The sequence below is a fragment of the Piliocolobus tephrosceles genome, chromosome 3 (assembly GCF_002776525.5).
Source record: "Piliocolobus tephrosceles isolate RC106 chromosome 3, ASM277652v3, whole genome shotgun sequence".
NCBI classification, from domain to species: domain Eukaryota; kingdom Metazoa; phylum Chordata; class Mammalia; order Primates; family Cercopithecidae; genus Piliocolobus; species Piliocolobus tephrosceles.
In genome coordinates, this window is record NC_045436.1 from 38762247 (window position 1) to 38777198 (window position 14952).

The 14952-nt window shown below is 43.6% G+C and overlaps 1 protein-coding gene and 2 non-coding genes across 3 annotated transcripts; all 3 read right to left on the reverse strand.

The window, feature by feature from the left end:
- Positions 1 to 220: 220 nt before the first annotated feature.
- Positions 221 to 5271, reverse strand: LOC111553008 (40S ribosomal protein S3a). Its single transcript, XM_023227527.3, has 6 exons — positions 5137 to 5271; positions 4246 to 4349; positions 3682 to 3869; positions 1751 to 1959; positions 567 to 676; positions 221 to 389 (listed from the first exon to the last, which is right to left on the reverse strand). The coding sequence occupies exons 1-6, from the start codon at positions 5196 to 5198 to the stop codon at positions 268 to 270; spliced, it is 795 nt and encodes a 264-aa protein (XP_023083295.1). The 5' UTR covers positions 5199 to 5271; the 3' UTR covers positions 221 to 267.
- On the reverse strand, positions 958 to 1023 carry LOC111554237. Its single transcript, XR_002735189.1, has one exon. It is a non-coding gene; the product is annotated as a small nucleolar RNA SNORD73 (small nucleolar RNA).
- Positions 2720 to 2791, reverse strand: LOC111554231. The gene has a single exon (XR_002735188.1). It is a non-coding gene; the product is annotated as a small nucleolar RNA SNORD73 (small nucleolar RNA).
- Positions 5272 to 14952: the final 9681 nt, after the last annotated feature.

Genomic DNA, 14952 nt, shown 5'->3' on the forward strand with positions numbered 1-14952 from the left:
GAGGTAGAAACTGAATGAATGAATGAATGACTAGGTGGAAAGCACTAAATGCCCACTTGGTAACAGCTTCTCCGCCCCATTTCAGCTTCACAGTAAAAGTGCATAGTAGTATGTTTATATCCAATTTGTCTGGGTCAGAAAAGTTTACCAGCTGTCAAATTTACTATCTAATCCACCAAGCTGTCAGATTATTTTTAAAAAAACAATGTTCAGAAGCAAACCATCACAAATAGCACTTTTTATTTGACACTAATTGAAGTCTGAACTTTAAACAGATTCTTGGACTGGTGGTTCATATCCATCAGCTCGTTCAACTTTAGCACCTGTCTCGTCCCCAGTGGCTTTTCCAGAACTACTGCCTTCACCATGAAGCTCCATAAGCTTTCCCACTAAAAGGCCAAAAAAAAAAAAAAAACTGTTAGTAATAGTGTATCTTGAAACAATGGTCATCACTACTATGCAAGCATGACAGGAAGAAAAAGAAGGCCATGATATAGCCCCAAACTCCTCCTCCACCCAAAAACAATGTATTTGGCCCTACAGGAATCATGTGATTTCTCACTTACATTCAAACTTGGGCTTCTTCAGCATTTTTACTTTTCTAACGAAGACATCATGGAGAGGATAAATAGATTGGCAAGCCTTTTCTATGTCTTTTCCAATGCTGTCTGGAATCCTGCAAACCAGTAACAGTAAATTGTTTTTCTTAAAGTCCTAATTATGAGATATAAGGGGATAAGTCATTTCCTTTAAATGCAGAGAAGCCTTGGAATAAACTTATACATGTAACACCTACCTCATTTAACCTGCATAAATCCTCCTGTAAGATAAGCTATTATTTTCCTTTCATATGTAAAGGATAGATGATCTATCTGAATTACACTTAGTAGAGTCTTCTGAGTCCAAGTCTTATGCTTTTTCCATTACACCCTCTTAGCTAACTGTATATTGCATGGGAACATCAGAAAAATGTAAGTTATCACTGGCCATCATCTGGGACCGAAACTTTTTTCATCACTTATTCCCATGTGTTATTAATCATGAAAAGTTTTGTCTGCTGAGTATATTTTCTCTTTGTGTGTGTAGATATATACGTATGTTTATTATTTTTTGGAACAAGGTCTCCCTATATTGCCCAGGCTGGCCTCAAACTCCTGGGCTCAAACAATCCTACAGCCTCAGCCTCCTGAGTAGCCAGGACTCCAGGCACATCCCACTGCACCCAGCTTATTCAGCAGTCTATTTTCCAAGTAGGGGAAAAACATTTCCTGTCCTTCAACTCCATCTACTGTGAGACAGCTTCATTCAAAATAAATAAAAACAAAAAAAAACTGTTACCATTTACAGAGTACTAGCAGATCAACTGAAGTCAGGAGTTCAAGACCAGCCTGGCCAACATGGTGAAACCCCATCTCCACTAAAAATTTAAAAAAATTAGCTGGGCATGGTGGCAGTCCCCTGTATTCCCAGCTACTCAGGAGGCTGAGGCTCGAGAACTGCTTGAACCCAGGAAGCAGTGGTTGCAGTGAGCCAAGGAGGATCGCACCACTGTACTCCAACCTGGACAACAGAGCAAGACTCTGACTCAAATAATATTTACTGAGTACTTACTCTTTCACGTAAAGGGATATAGCTAGGATTCACAGACAGGATTTCAACGGACCTTTACCTTGTCTCATATGCTTTCCCTTATCTGAGGAATAATCAATACTCAAGGTTGTGTTGTGTGAGAAAGCAAAGAAACACTTACAATTTATTGACCACTTCTTTCAAGTCATTTGTCTGCACTTCTCGGGTCATGATTTCCATCATCTTCTTCCGGATTTGGCGGACCTGTTGGTGCTGAGCATAAGAGGTCTTCCGTATCTGATTGTTACGTTTTTTAGTAAAACCAACACAGAACAGACGAAGCAAGTAACCATCGGTAGTCTTGACATCAACATGAGCTTCAATCATTGTCTGGAGAAAAAAGATACTGTCAGATTTAACAGGTTTTACGTTATCCATTTATTCCTGAAGTTCTAATTTTAAAAAGCTGGATTGTCAAATTGTCAAACATTCATTATTAAATATAAAGTATCCTAATGTAAATAACATCTCTTAAGTGTACAGAATTAACTTCCTTGAACTTACCAATAGTTACCACCAAATTCTTACCCAATTAAATAACCAGGTCCTCTCAACTGCCCTTCCTCCTCTCTACCCTCCATCACTACTACTATTTCGACGGCACCCAAACCCACATCCACTGCAAATACATATACCCCTCTAAACAGCTCATCCCCCTTCAAGTGTAAAACTACACCAGAGGAAAATAGGTTCTGAGAGGATCCATGGTTATTTTATGATATGAACATCTACAGTGATTATATCATTTTTCAGAAAACTGTGTTGTGAATAGGTGACTGCTATAATAACTCTAAATGTACACCTTGAGAGATGTCTTTAATGTTCCAAACTAAAGCCATGTTGATGATTAAATACCCAATTTCAGAGCTAAAATATAATTTAAAACCCCTAATTCGTGGTCATATTATTGCCTACATTGAAAAAACAAAAACCATCTTGGGTAGTGATGAAAACTGATTTATCTTGTTTGCATTTTATAAATTTTATACCTTAGTATTAACAACAACAAAAAAAAAAACTCATCAAATACAATTTACAGATAAGGGACCTTAAAATATTTCCAGAAATGTAAACTATAAAGCCTTAGAGGAGTGTCAGGATAAATGTAACGGTATAATCAGTATGTATCATTTGGGACCGAAACATTTTGTCATCTTTCATTCCCACATACAAAATATTCAAACTATGCCATGTGCAGTGGCTCACACCTGTAATCCCAGCACTTTTGAGAGGCTGAGGCAGGCGGATCACTTGAACTCAGGAGTTCGAGACCAGCCTGGCCAATATGGTGAAACCCCGTCTCTGCTAAAAATACAAAAATTAGCTGGGCATGGTGGCGGATACCTGTAATCCCAGCTACTCGGGAGGCTGAGGCACGAGAATCGCTTGAACCCAGGAGGAGGAGGTTGCAGTGAGTAGAGATGGTGCCGCTGTACTCCAGCCTGGAGCCTCAATCTCCCCAAAACAAAAAACTCCCACAATATATTCTAACTGGATAGGTAGCCAGAAACATCTGAAATATTTTCATTTCATCCTCACAATTCAATAAAATGATACTCTCACCTGCACTTTACAAATAAAGAAACCTAGGCTTAGAAAACAAGTTACTTTCCAAAGAGAACACAATAGGGAAATGGAGCCAAGATTTTAACCTCACACCAGAGGCTCTGCCACAATTATGCTCTATTGCCACAGTTAATCAACACTCAATTCTGAGGTCAAAAAATATCCTGAAGACAGGCAAAATCGTCCACTTGCACCTAAACGTTCCTCAAAAAACCACTGATCTATGCAGCAAGAAAATCTGACTTTGATGATACACCACTATTAAATCTTAGATTTAAATATTAAGTAAAATATCATGGTGTGGCAACCCCAGAGTTAGCACTCAATAACGGCAAGAAAACAAAATTTTAAATGAACTGTGGACATTTCACTGTTCTCAATCAATCAATCAATAAAATGAACTTGTTCCTTCCTGTCATATCAAACCATGCTATCCTTGGTCAAACACGCATAGCACAACACACTCTAAGGAACTCTGGGTCTCACCTGCCACTTTTTGACCATGGAACACATTTTGTCACGGGTAAGATCCATGCCATGGAAGTTAGTCAGGCAGTTTTTGCCCTGAACATCTTCAGTAATCAGCTTGAATTTTCTAAATGCAACTTCATCATTCTGCAAATCAGCAAGACTCACTTCAAACACACGACCCTTGAGACCATCAGATGCAATTTCTACAAAAGAAAAAACAAATATCTTAAGGTTTAGGAACCATATAAGCAAAGTCAAGCCTGTAAACTGAGGAAATTAAGTTAATGGTAAATTGTAAAGACCTTAACCTTTGTTGTCAAATCCATCCAGACACCAGTAACTTATCGACAGTACTTATTAGAAGCTGAGAACTACCTATGGCACATTTTCTTAATTCAAAAAGCACCATCTTGCTTCTCCAAGTGCTGTACTAAAAACAAGCACCACAGGTGCCAAGGCTGCAACCAAGAGCTGACATTCCCTTAAAGTCTCCCACCACAGGACCAACAGACCAAGATGCCTGCTACAATACACAACCGCCAACTTAAGGAAAATACAAACCAAGAATAAGCTACTTACTGGTTCCTTGGGTCCTGGTGACGAGCGTCTTTCCAATATTTCTTATATTGAACATAGCAGGTGCTTTCACATCATACCAATCTTTCTTAGAAAATGGATCAACCCTGGATTTTAAGAAAATGCTTAAGCTTCATTGCAGATCATTCTTACTGTGTTTATTCTGTGCTTTCTTCACTCTAATATCACTGTTAATGTTATTTTCCATCAATATTTTAAAAAGCTAACCGGCAATTTGATACTAAAGTGTATCTCACAGTGAGGTGAGGGGCACAAACATAAATCTAGCTCTTCCCACTGTTTCACTGCATGCATCAGACTTCGAAAGGTTATGTCCACTTCCCACCCTCATCGGTCCTTCCACTACACAGACACGAGTAACATCCATCGGTCCTTCCACTACACAGGTACGAGTAACATGCAATCTCATTAACTTTGCTGGTACGTAATGGCATGTACTGATAACTAAAACCCTGCATGCCTCAAAGCTTAGTAGGAGCTCGCAGATTCCAGCGGGACCAAGCAAATGCAGGATTGACAGGTCCTGAATGGATAGGAGGGTGCTTTCCTCAACTCCTGCTGTCGCAGTGCCATCAAACAGCCGCGGAATTGAGGCAGCACGTGAGCCCACAAAACAAACATTCCAGCCGAGTCGCGGCGGCAAGCCGGCTCAAATGCGAAGTGCGCTAGGACCAGAAGGCCTGGGAAAGGCAGCTGACCTGCCGCTACTCAACACCCAGACCCGCTAGGCCGCGTTCCTGGATGTACCAACCCGCCACGGCCCGCAAAATCCGACCGGAATCCTCGCCATCCGGCCTACGCCGCGATCTAGGGCCAGCCTGCCGATTCCAGCAGACATCCAAAAAGCAGGACGCCACGACAGTCGCCACTTACACTTTCTTCTTGGCTCCCTTTTTGCCGCCTTTCGTAAGGCGCTTGTTCTTGCCAACCGCCATAGCGCTGATCAGAGAGCCGAAAGGGCGGAAATGGAAGTCGCGCGAGAACTTAGGCGTACGGGGCGGGGCGCGCCGTCTACGTGACCTTTGCCCTCTCATTCTTCCGGCCTCAAGAATTCCGGGACAGTAGAGAGCGCCACTCCTGGTACTGTCGTTGCGACAGCGCCATCGTGTGTGGGGAGGTCGTGCGGCATGCCGCGGGCTCACTGGAAGCTGCGCTGTGTAGACAAAGCGTCGGTGGCCTGACGTGCAGGCGTCTGGTTAGCTGTGGTTTCTGTGGCTGTGACGTCTGGAAGTAAGTTTCTGTAAAACGAGATAAAATGAGACGCCCACTCAACATCCGTTCAAAGCTGAACTCACCGTCTAACTCCCAAACCGGCTTCTTCTTGAGAGCATTGGCTTTGGAGTCAGTCAGCGGATCTGATTCAAATGTCGGTTTCGACAGGGCTTTGCTTGAGACCGACCTCTCCACGCTTGTTTCCTGATGCGTAAAATGGGGGTGATAAAACGGTCGGCTTCATGAGGTTTCGTACGGTTAAATGAGCATCGCTCCAGAGATGCTAGCAACGTTCTGCTTGTTCATGTGGGTGCTGGTTCATCTCAGGTGTTGTTGCTTTGTGAACATTCACTGAGCTCTACGCTTATTTGTGTCCTTTTCTATATGTCTGTTATATATTGATTAAAAGGTTTGTTAAAAGTGGAGTGAGACCGAACTCGGTGGCTCACACCTGTAATCCCAGCACTTTGAGAGGCTGAGGCAGGGGAATCAGTTGAAGCCAGGAATTGGAGACTAGCCTGGGCCACACAGCCAGACCCCGGCTCTACAAGAAAATTATAAAATTAGCAGGGCGTTGGCTGGGCGCGGTGACTCACGCATGTAAGCCAAGCACTTTGGGAGGCTGAGGCAGGCGGATCGCCTGAGTTCAGGACTTCGAGACCAGCCTGGCCAACATGGTGAAACCCCATCTCTACTAAAAATACAAAAAATTAGCCGGGCGTGGTGGTGGGTGCCTGTAATCCCAGCTCCTTGGGAGGCTGCGGCACGAGAATCTGAGCTCGGGAGGCGGAGGTTACAGTGAGCCGAGATCACACCATTGCCTGGGCAACAAGAGTGAAAGTCCGTCAAAAAAAAAAAAAAATGAAATCTCCAAATTTTTCCATTTTTGCAACTAATCCGACCTCTCCTTTCCCCATTTTTTTTTTTTAACTGTAGGGGTTAACAGAGCACATCTTGGCAAGATGTGGCTGGCTAGCTCAAGTGTGCAGCCCTTGGAAAGCCTCTGGCCCATACAGGCTTGGTACTCAGCCAGAGGTGTGTTGAGTTCCCTTCTCTAACTTCCTGTCTGGCAGAAAACTCTGTGACCAAGCCAAAAACCAACCCTCACTTACGAGGCCCGCTGCAAGCTTTTAAACTTACAATCCCTTCCAGTCCTGCTGGCCTCCATCACCTACCTCCCACTACGCCCACCCCCTAAGACAACTTTCCTAAACCTCTAGTAGGGTCCTGAAATCTTTCAGTAATTCCATAAATCTCAGTTGCCTGGAGGATAAATTCAAAGTCTTAGTTTCATAATAGTAGGAATGTACTTAACACTACTGAACTGTACACTTGAAAAAGGTTAAGGTAGCCTTGCCAGGTTCCTTGGACCTGCAGTTCCAGGTATTCAGAAGGCTGAGGCAGGAAGATCACTTGAGGCTAGGAGTTGGACTCCAGCCTGGGCAACATAGTGAGACCCCATCTCTTTTTTAAAAAGATGGTTAAGATGGTAAATTTTGCCAGGTGTGGTGGCTCACGCCTGTAATCCCAGCACTTTAAGAGGCCAAGGCAGGAGGTTTGCTTGAGCTCAGGCGTTTGATACCAACCTGGGCAACATTACAAGAGCTCATCACAACTAAAAATCAAAAAAAATTAGCCCGGCATGATGGCTCATGCCTGTAGTCCCAGCTACTCGGAAGGCTAAGGTAGGAGGATCCCAGCACTTTGGGAGGCCGAAGCAGATGGATCACTTGAGGCCAGGAGTTCGAGACCAGCCTGGACAACATGGTCAAACTCCATCTCTACTAAAAATGTAAAAATTAGCTGGTGGTGCACACCTGTAGTCCCAGCTACTTGGGAGGCTGAGGCACGAGAATCGCTTGAACCTGGGAGGTGGAGGCTGCAGTGAGCCAAAATCACGCCACTGCACTCCAGTCTGGGCTGGACAGAGTGAAACTCCGTCTCATCCGCCCTCCATCCAAAAAAAAAATATATATATATATATAAAATGGGCCTCTGGTCTGCCTACTGCAGCATAAAAATCAAACTTACCTTCTTCCTAGTCTGATTCCTCTTTCTGCCCAAGAACGAAAGTCACGGGGAGAGGCCTTAATGAAGTCAGCTGCATCTAATTTATTTTAGCAGCACCAACACCTGAGATTTGTCAGAGGTCTGTATTTCAATCCTCAACTCTGTTTTGTAGTAAAAGCTTTAAAAAATTTCTATTAATATTTTCCTGACCCTGTTACATTAAATGGTGCAATAAACAGTTTTAATGTAAGTGTGTTGAATAAAATTTAGGGAGTGTGAAATCAGTTTATTGGGTCTCAACCATCATTTAATATTTTCAGATAGAATAAAATGGAACAGGCCAGGCACGGTGGTTCATGCCTCTGCGTTTAGGGAGGCTGAAACGGGTGAATCTTTTGAGCTCAGGAGTTGGAGACCAGCCTGGACAACATGGCAAAATCCTGTCTCTACAAAAAATACAAAAATGAGTCAGGTGTAATGGTGACTTGTGGTCCCAGCTACTTAGGAAGCTAGGTGGGAGGATTGCCTGAGCCTGGGAGGTTGAGGCAGCAGTGAGCCGTAATGGCACCACTACCTGAGACCCTGTCTCTGAAAAAAAAAAGAATAAAATGGAACAGAAAAATGTCAGAATACATCAAACCTAGTAAGCTGTCAATGTTGTTTCATTGGCTGGGCATTGTGGCTCATACCTGTAATCCTAACACTTTGGGAGGCCGAGACAGGTGGGTCACCTGAGGTCAGGAGTTGGAGACCAGCCTGGCCAACGTGGTGAGACCCCATCTCTACTAAAAATACAAAAAAATATCCGGGTGTGGCGATGGACGCCTATAATCCCAGCTACTTGGGAGGCTGAGACAGGAGAATCACTGGAACCTGGGAGGCAGAGGTTACGGTGAACCGAGATTGCGCCACTGCACTCCAGCCTGGGTGACAGAGCGAGATTCCATCTAAAATAAAAAATAAGGCCGGGCGCGGTGGCTCAAGCCTGTAATCCCAGCACTTTGGGAGGCCGAGACGGGCGGATCACGAGGTCAGGAGATCAAGACCATCCTGGCTATCACGGTGAAACCCCGTCTCTACTAAAAATACAAAAAACTAGCCGGGCGAGGTGGCGGGCGCCTGTAGTCCCAGCTACTTGGGAAGGCTGAGGCAGGAGAATGGCGTAAACCCGGGAGGCGGAGCTTGCAGTGAGCTGAGATCCGGCCACTGCACTCCAGCCTGGGCGACAGAGCAAGACTCCGTCTCAACAAAAATAAAATAAAATAAAATAAAATAAAATAAAATAAAATAAAAAATAAGTACAGTATTATAATCTTATGGGATACTGGTATTGACTGGAAGTCATTATGTGGCACATAACTGTAGTAGACATTCAGTAACTTTAACTTTTCTTTTCTCTGTTCCCTAAAATAAGTAATCCGATTTATTATCTAGCTTTCTCTCCCTGCCCACTGACATTTATATCTCCCTGTCCTCAGCCTTGTGATAACTTTCTGTCGAGTGTGACTCTTGTTGGAGTCATTTCCCATCCCTGCCTCCCCTGCAGAGTTTGTTGTGATTGCCAGGTAGGAAGAAAGAACTTGTTCCAGGATATAAAGCAAGAGAGTTGAGAACAAAAGCTGAGATTAAATCTGTACATGGTGATATTCATGTCATTAGAAAAGTCCAGAGGTACAACCAAACTGGATTCCTTCATACCATTGCTGTTCCTAAGAGCAGCACACGTCCAGGGCAGGGGCACTCCTTTTGCTTCACTATCCACACTGCCGTTGTTGTTGCTGTTTTAATATGGGAATTGAAACCACTGCACTCCTCTGTGGGTGACAGAGAGACTCTGTCTCAGAAATAATAAATAAATAAATAAATAATATAAAATCACTTTGCTCATACTCTAAAAGCACAAGTGCTGGAACTTTCCTTCTGGTTAGCAACGTTTCACAAAGTAAAAATCTAGAGCTAGAATCTAGAATCTCGTACAGTAACTATTTGGTATCATGTAGGTCTAGGTTCAATCCCACCTTATCACATAGTAGTTTTTTTGTTGTCATTTTTGTTTTTAAACATTTACGTTAGGTTCAGGGGTACATGGGCAGGTTTGTTATATAGGTAAACCCATGTCATGGGGGTTTGTTGTATAGATTATTTTATCACCCAGGTACTAAACCTAGTACCCACTAGTTATTTTTAATGATCCTGTCCTTCCTCCCACCCTCCATTCTCAAGCAGGCCCCAGTGTCTGTGTTCTCCTCTTTGTGCCCATGTGTTCTCATTATTTATCTGCCACTTATACACTTGTAAGTAAGAACGTGGTGTTTAGTTTTCTGTTCCTGTGTTAGTTTGCTTTGGATAATGGTATCAAGCTCCATTCATATTCCTGCAAAAGACATTTTATTGTTCTTTTTTTATGGCTGCGTAGTAGTCCATGGTGTGCATATACTACATTTTCCTTATCCAGTCTGCCATTGATGGGCATTTAGGTTGATTCCATGTCTTTGCTATTATCACATAGCAGTTTGACTTCAGAAAAATTTTTAATCTTTCTGAACTTGTTTTCTCATTGCCATATTAGTTCAGGTCAAGGCTGTCATGTTGGACAACTCCAGGAGAGCCACTCACATAGATTGCACAGGGAATTACACAACAACTTGGTTCAGAAGCTGTAACAGAGACTTAAATAACAGTGGCATCAACAAAGTAGAAGTTGGCCGGGTACGGTTGCTCACGCCTGTAATCCCAGCACTTTGGGAGGCTGAGTCAGGCAGATCATGAGGTCAGGAATTTGAGACCAGCCTGGCCAACATGGTGAAACCCCATCTCTACTGAAAATACAAAAATTGCCTGGGCATGGTGGTGGGCACCTGTAGTCCCAGCTACTCGGGAGACTGAGGCAAGAGAATCTTTTGAACCTGGGAGGCGGAGGTTGCAGTGAGCCAAGATCATGCCATTGCACACCAGCCTGGGTGACAGGGCGAGACTCTGGCTCAGAAAAAAAAAAAAAGAAAAAAAAAAAAAAACAAGGTAAAAGTTATTTCTCACTTATGTGACAGTCCAAGGGGATGCTGCCCAGTGCTGATGTGTAGGCACCGTAGTGTTAGCTACCTAGGTGACAGTGATTTCATCAGTCTTATTACTCTGCTATTCAAACTGTGCTCTCATCCACATGGTCTGGAATGAAAAGTCAACATTTAGGCTGGTCGTGGAGTGGCTCATACCTGCAATTCTAGCACTTTGGGAGGCCAAAGCAGGAGGATCGGCTGAGCCCCAGAGTTCAAGGCTGGAGGGAGCTGTGATTTTACCACTGCACTCCAGCCTGGTTGACTTGTCTGTAAAAAAATAGAAAAAAAAGTCGACATTTAGTCCAACAGGGAGAGGGAGAAGCCAAGAGGAGGGCACATTCCTTTCCTTACACAATACCATCCACAAGTTATACACATCCATTCTGCTCATGCCACTTTCCTGAGTCCCTAGCTATGAGATAGGCTGATAAATATAATCCTAGAACTTAGCAGAAGAGCCATGTGCCCACCAAAAATCTGTTACTTTTCGAGAAGGGAAGAACCGATATTTAGGAACAATTATTATCTGTCTCCCTTACTTATACGGTTTTTGTGAAAATTAAATGCATAGTAAAATATCTGGCACAAAGTAGATGCTCAAAAAAAGTTGCTTCCTTTCATTTTTTTTTCCCATTCTTCTTACCCTTACCCTTTTACCAAAAAAGGCAACTTATTTCCAGTAGTTGCTGATTAACAATCCATTTATAACAGATCAATAACAATTGTATAGAGTGAATTTTTTTCTCTTTCTTTTTCTTTTATTTTATTGAGACACTGTCTCTCTCTGTTACCCAGGCTGGAGTGCAGTGCCACGATCTTGGCTTACTGCAACCTCTGCCTACTGCAACCTCCGCTGCCCAGGTTTAAGTGATTCTCATGCCTCAGGCTCCCAAGTATCTGGGACTACAGGCATGTGCCACCATGCCCAGATAAGTTTTTTGTATTTTTAGTAGAGACGGAGTTTTGCCATGTTGGCCAGGCTGGTCTTGAACTCCTGACCTCAGGTGATCTGCCCACTTCAGCCTCCCAAAGTGCTGGGATTACGGATGTGAGCCACCATGCCCGGCCAATTTTTTTTTCTTAACTGGTTAATCGCAAGTTCATACATCCATAAAACTGTGCAATACTATAATAAATTCATGAATGATTCTTAATATAAACCAAAAATAAAATTCTAAGCCCCCAACCAACTGAACAGACTCCTCTCGAAGAGCATTCCAAAGTAAACCTAAAACACTAGTTCAGGCCATGATGGGAAGTGGGGGTCAGACACGCCTCATTATACCCCACTCCCTTTGGAATTCAGGTGCAACTGACCAGCATTAACATTGACAGAGACCTTAAGACTGACAAAGCCAACTCTTGTAGCAATAAGATACCAACATGACAGATAGTGGGCCCTGAAAGAAATAAAAGTATTCTATCACAATATATATATTTCGGGGGGTATGCTGGGGATTGGGAGGGGAGACAGGGTCCCACTCTATTGCCCAGGCTGGGGTGCGGTGATGTGATCTCAGCTCACTGAAGCCTCAACCGTCCTGGCTCAAGCAATCTTCCTACCTCAGCTTCTCAAGTAGCTGGGACTGCAGGCATGTGCCATCATGCCTGGCTAACTTTTGGGTATTTTTTGTAGAGACAGGGTTTCGCCATGTTGCCCAGGCTGGTCTCGAATTCCTGGGCTCAAACAATTTGTTGGCCTCGGCCTCCCAAAGTTCTTGGGATTACAGACATGAGCCACCACGCCTGACCCCAAAATATATTTCTTTGACATATTTTGAAATGACCTTGCAAGGCTATCTCTTGTGGAGGAGAATCTACATTCTGTAGAGAATCCCCTTCCCTTTCCAGGTCTTTTTCCTTGTCCAGGAGCGAATTAAGTCTGGCACCTTTTTGTGTCTGATAAGAAACATTTACAATTTATTCTCTCTAAAGCCTGCTTCCTGGAGGCTTCATCTGCATAGTAAGAACTTTGGTCCCTGCAACTCCTTATCTTAACGCAGACTCTCTCTTCTGTTGATTCTAGGTCTTTAGATAAACTCTTTCAACCCATTGCCAATCTGAAAATCTCTGAATCCACCTATGACCTGGAAGCCCCTCCAACAGACCGGACTTCAAGTTGTCCTGTCTTTCCTGACCAATGTACATCTTTGTGTGTTTTTTTGAGATGGAGTTTCACTCTTGTACCCCAGGCTGGAGTGCAATGGCGCGATCTCAGCTCACTGCAACCTCTGCCTCCCAGGTTCAAGAGATTTTCCTGCCTCAGGTTCCCAAGTAGCTGGGATTACAGGCGCCCAGCTGGCTAATTACATATTTTTAGTAGAGACAGGGTTTCACCATATTCGCCAGGCTGGTCTACAACTCCTGACCTCAGGTTATCCACCTGCCGTGGCCTCCCAAAGTGCTGGGATTACAGGCGTGAGCCACCGCGCCTGGGCTGTACATCTTACATGTATTGATTGATGTCCTGTGTCCCCCTAAAATGTATAAAACCAAGCTGTAGCCTGACTGCTTTGGGCACAGGTTCTCAGGATCTCCAGGGCTGTGTCATGGCCCATGGTCACTCATATTTGGCTCAGAATAAATCTCTTTGAATATTTTGCAGAGTTTGACTCTTTTCATTGACATGCAGAAATTAAAGGCTTGGAAAATAGAACAAGCAGTAAGAACCTTGAATGTGTTGATTTCAATCAGAAGCTTGGGCTATAAAAACTGAGTAGGATACATTCCAGCACTTTGGGAGGCTGAGGCGGGTGAATCATGAGGTCAGGAGATCGAGACCAGCTTGACCAACATGGTGAAACCCCGTCTCTACTAAAAATACAAAAATGAGCTGGGTGTGGTGGCACGTGCCTGTAATCCCAGCTACTCGGGAGGCTGAGGCACGAGAATCGCTTGAACCCAGGAGGCAGAGGTTGCAGTGAACTAAGATCACACCACTGCACTCCAGCCTGGTGACAGAGCAAGACCCTGTCTAAACACACACACACACACACACACACACACACACACATACACACACACACGCAAACTGAGTAAGATAATGGAAATGGTAATGAGCAAATATATGTGAGCAGTCCAGAAGACCCCAACATAGTCAGGGGCCAAATGACTGTGAGAGTCACTTCGAATCTGTCAGTTATCTTCCCGTAGATTAAAGGGAAGAATGGATCTTGTTTCTGGAGGGAATTCAGTCTCGTCCTGGAGTGGAAGTATTTTTGACTAAGGACAGAATAGCAGCCCCAAGGGTCAGAAGTAGAGAAACGTACTTTTGACAAGATGAGTTGGAGAAGGATAATTTTAAAGAAAATGAATTTATTCACTCATTTATGTATTCATTCATTAGTGATAGGTACTGTGATGTGGATGTGAGAGAGATCAGGCTGTATCCTCAGGGATCTTGTGGTCTGGAATCTAAGGATATTGAATAATGTGCGTCTGTTTACTTACACACTCCCATATCCAGTGATACCTTCACGTGGTTTACTAAAACAGCAATGTTCTGTACATACTACCATGAAGTCCATGTCAAGTCAAATTACAAAGCTTTCTTTTTTTTTTTTTTTTTTTTTTGAGATGGAGTTTCACTCTTGTTGCCCAGGCTGGAGGGCAATGGCGTGATCTCGGCTTTCAGTAACTTCCGCCTCCCGGGTTCAAGCGATTCTCCTGCCTCAGCCTCCCGAGTAGCCGAGTAGCTGGGATTACAGGTGTGAGCCACCACGCCCTGCTCATTTTGTATTTTTAGTAGAGACGGTGGTTTCTGCATGTTAGTCAGGCTGGTCTCAAACTCCTGACCTCAGGTGATCCACCCACCTTGGCCTCCCAAAGTGCTGGGATAACAGGCGTGAGCTACCACGCCCAGCCTTTTTGTATTTTTATTAGAGACAGGGTTTTACCATGATGGCCAGGCTGGTCTTGAACTCCTGACCTCAGGTGATCTGCTTGCCTCGGCCCCCCAAAGGGCTGGTGTTATAGGCGTGAGCCACTGCACCTGGCCTTTTCAGTGGTTTTTTAAAAAAATTGCTATCATTGCAGGCTTTGAGCATACACGAGCATCCAGGGTGGTATATCAACTAATTTTTCTGAATACCTTGAAAAATGATCTCATACTGAATTTCTCTTTTTCTTGAAAATACCATACCTCATTTTTCTGTTCCTATTCCTGTTTGTGCATTTTTCCTTCCCAGTAGTTGCTAAAATGAGTAGTTTAAGTAATTTAAGCCTCTGGTAGTTACAATAAAATAATGAGAAAACGGGTAGAAGCTTTCGTTATAATAGTGTGATAGGAAAATAGAATAAATCTTGGGACCCCAAAATCACTGAGTCAAAGCTGGGAACTACTTAAAAACCGGACTTTCATTCTTTTTATTTTCATTTTTTAAAATTTTTGAGAGTCTTGCTCTTTCGCCCA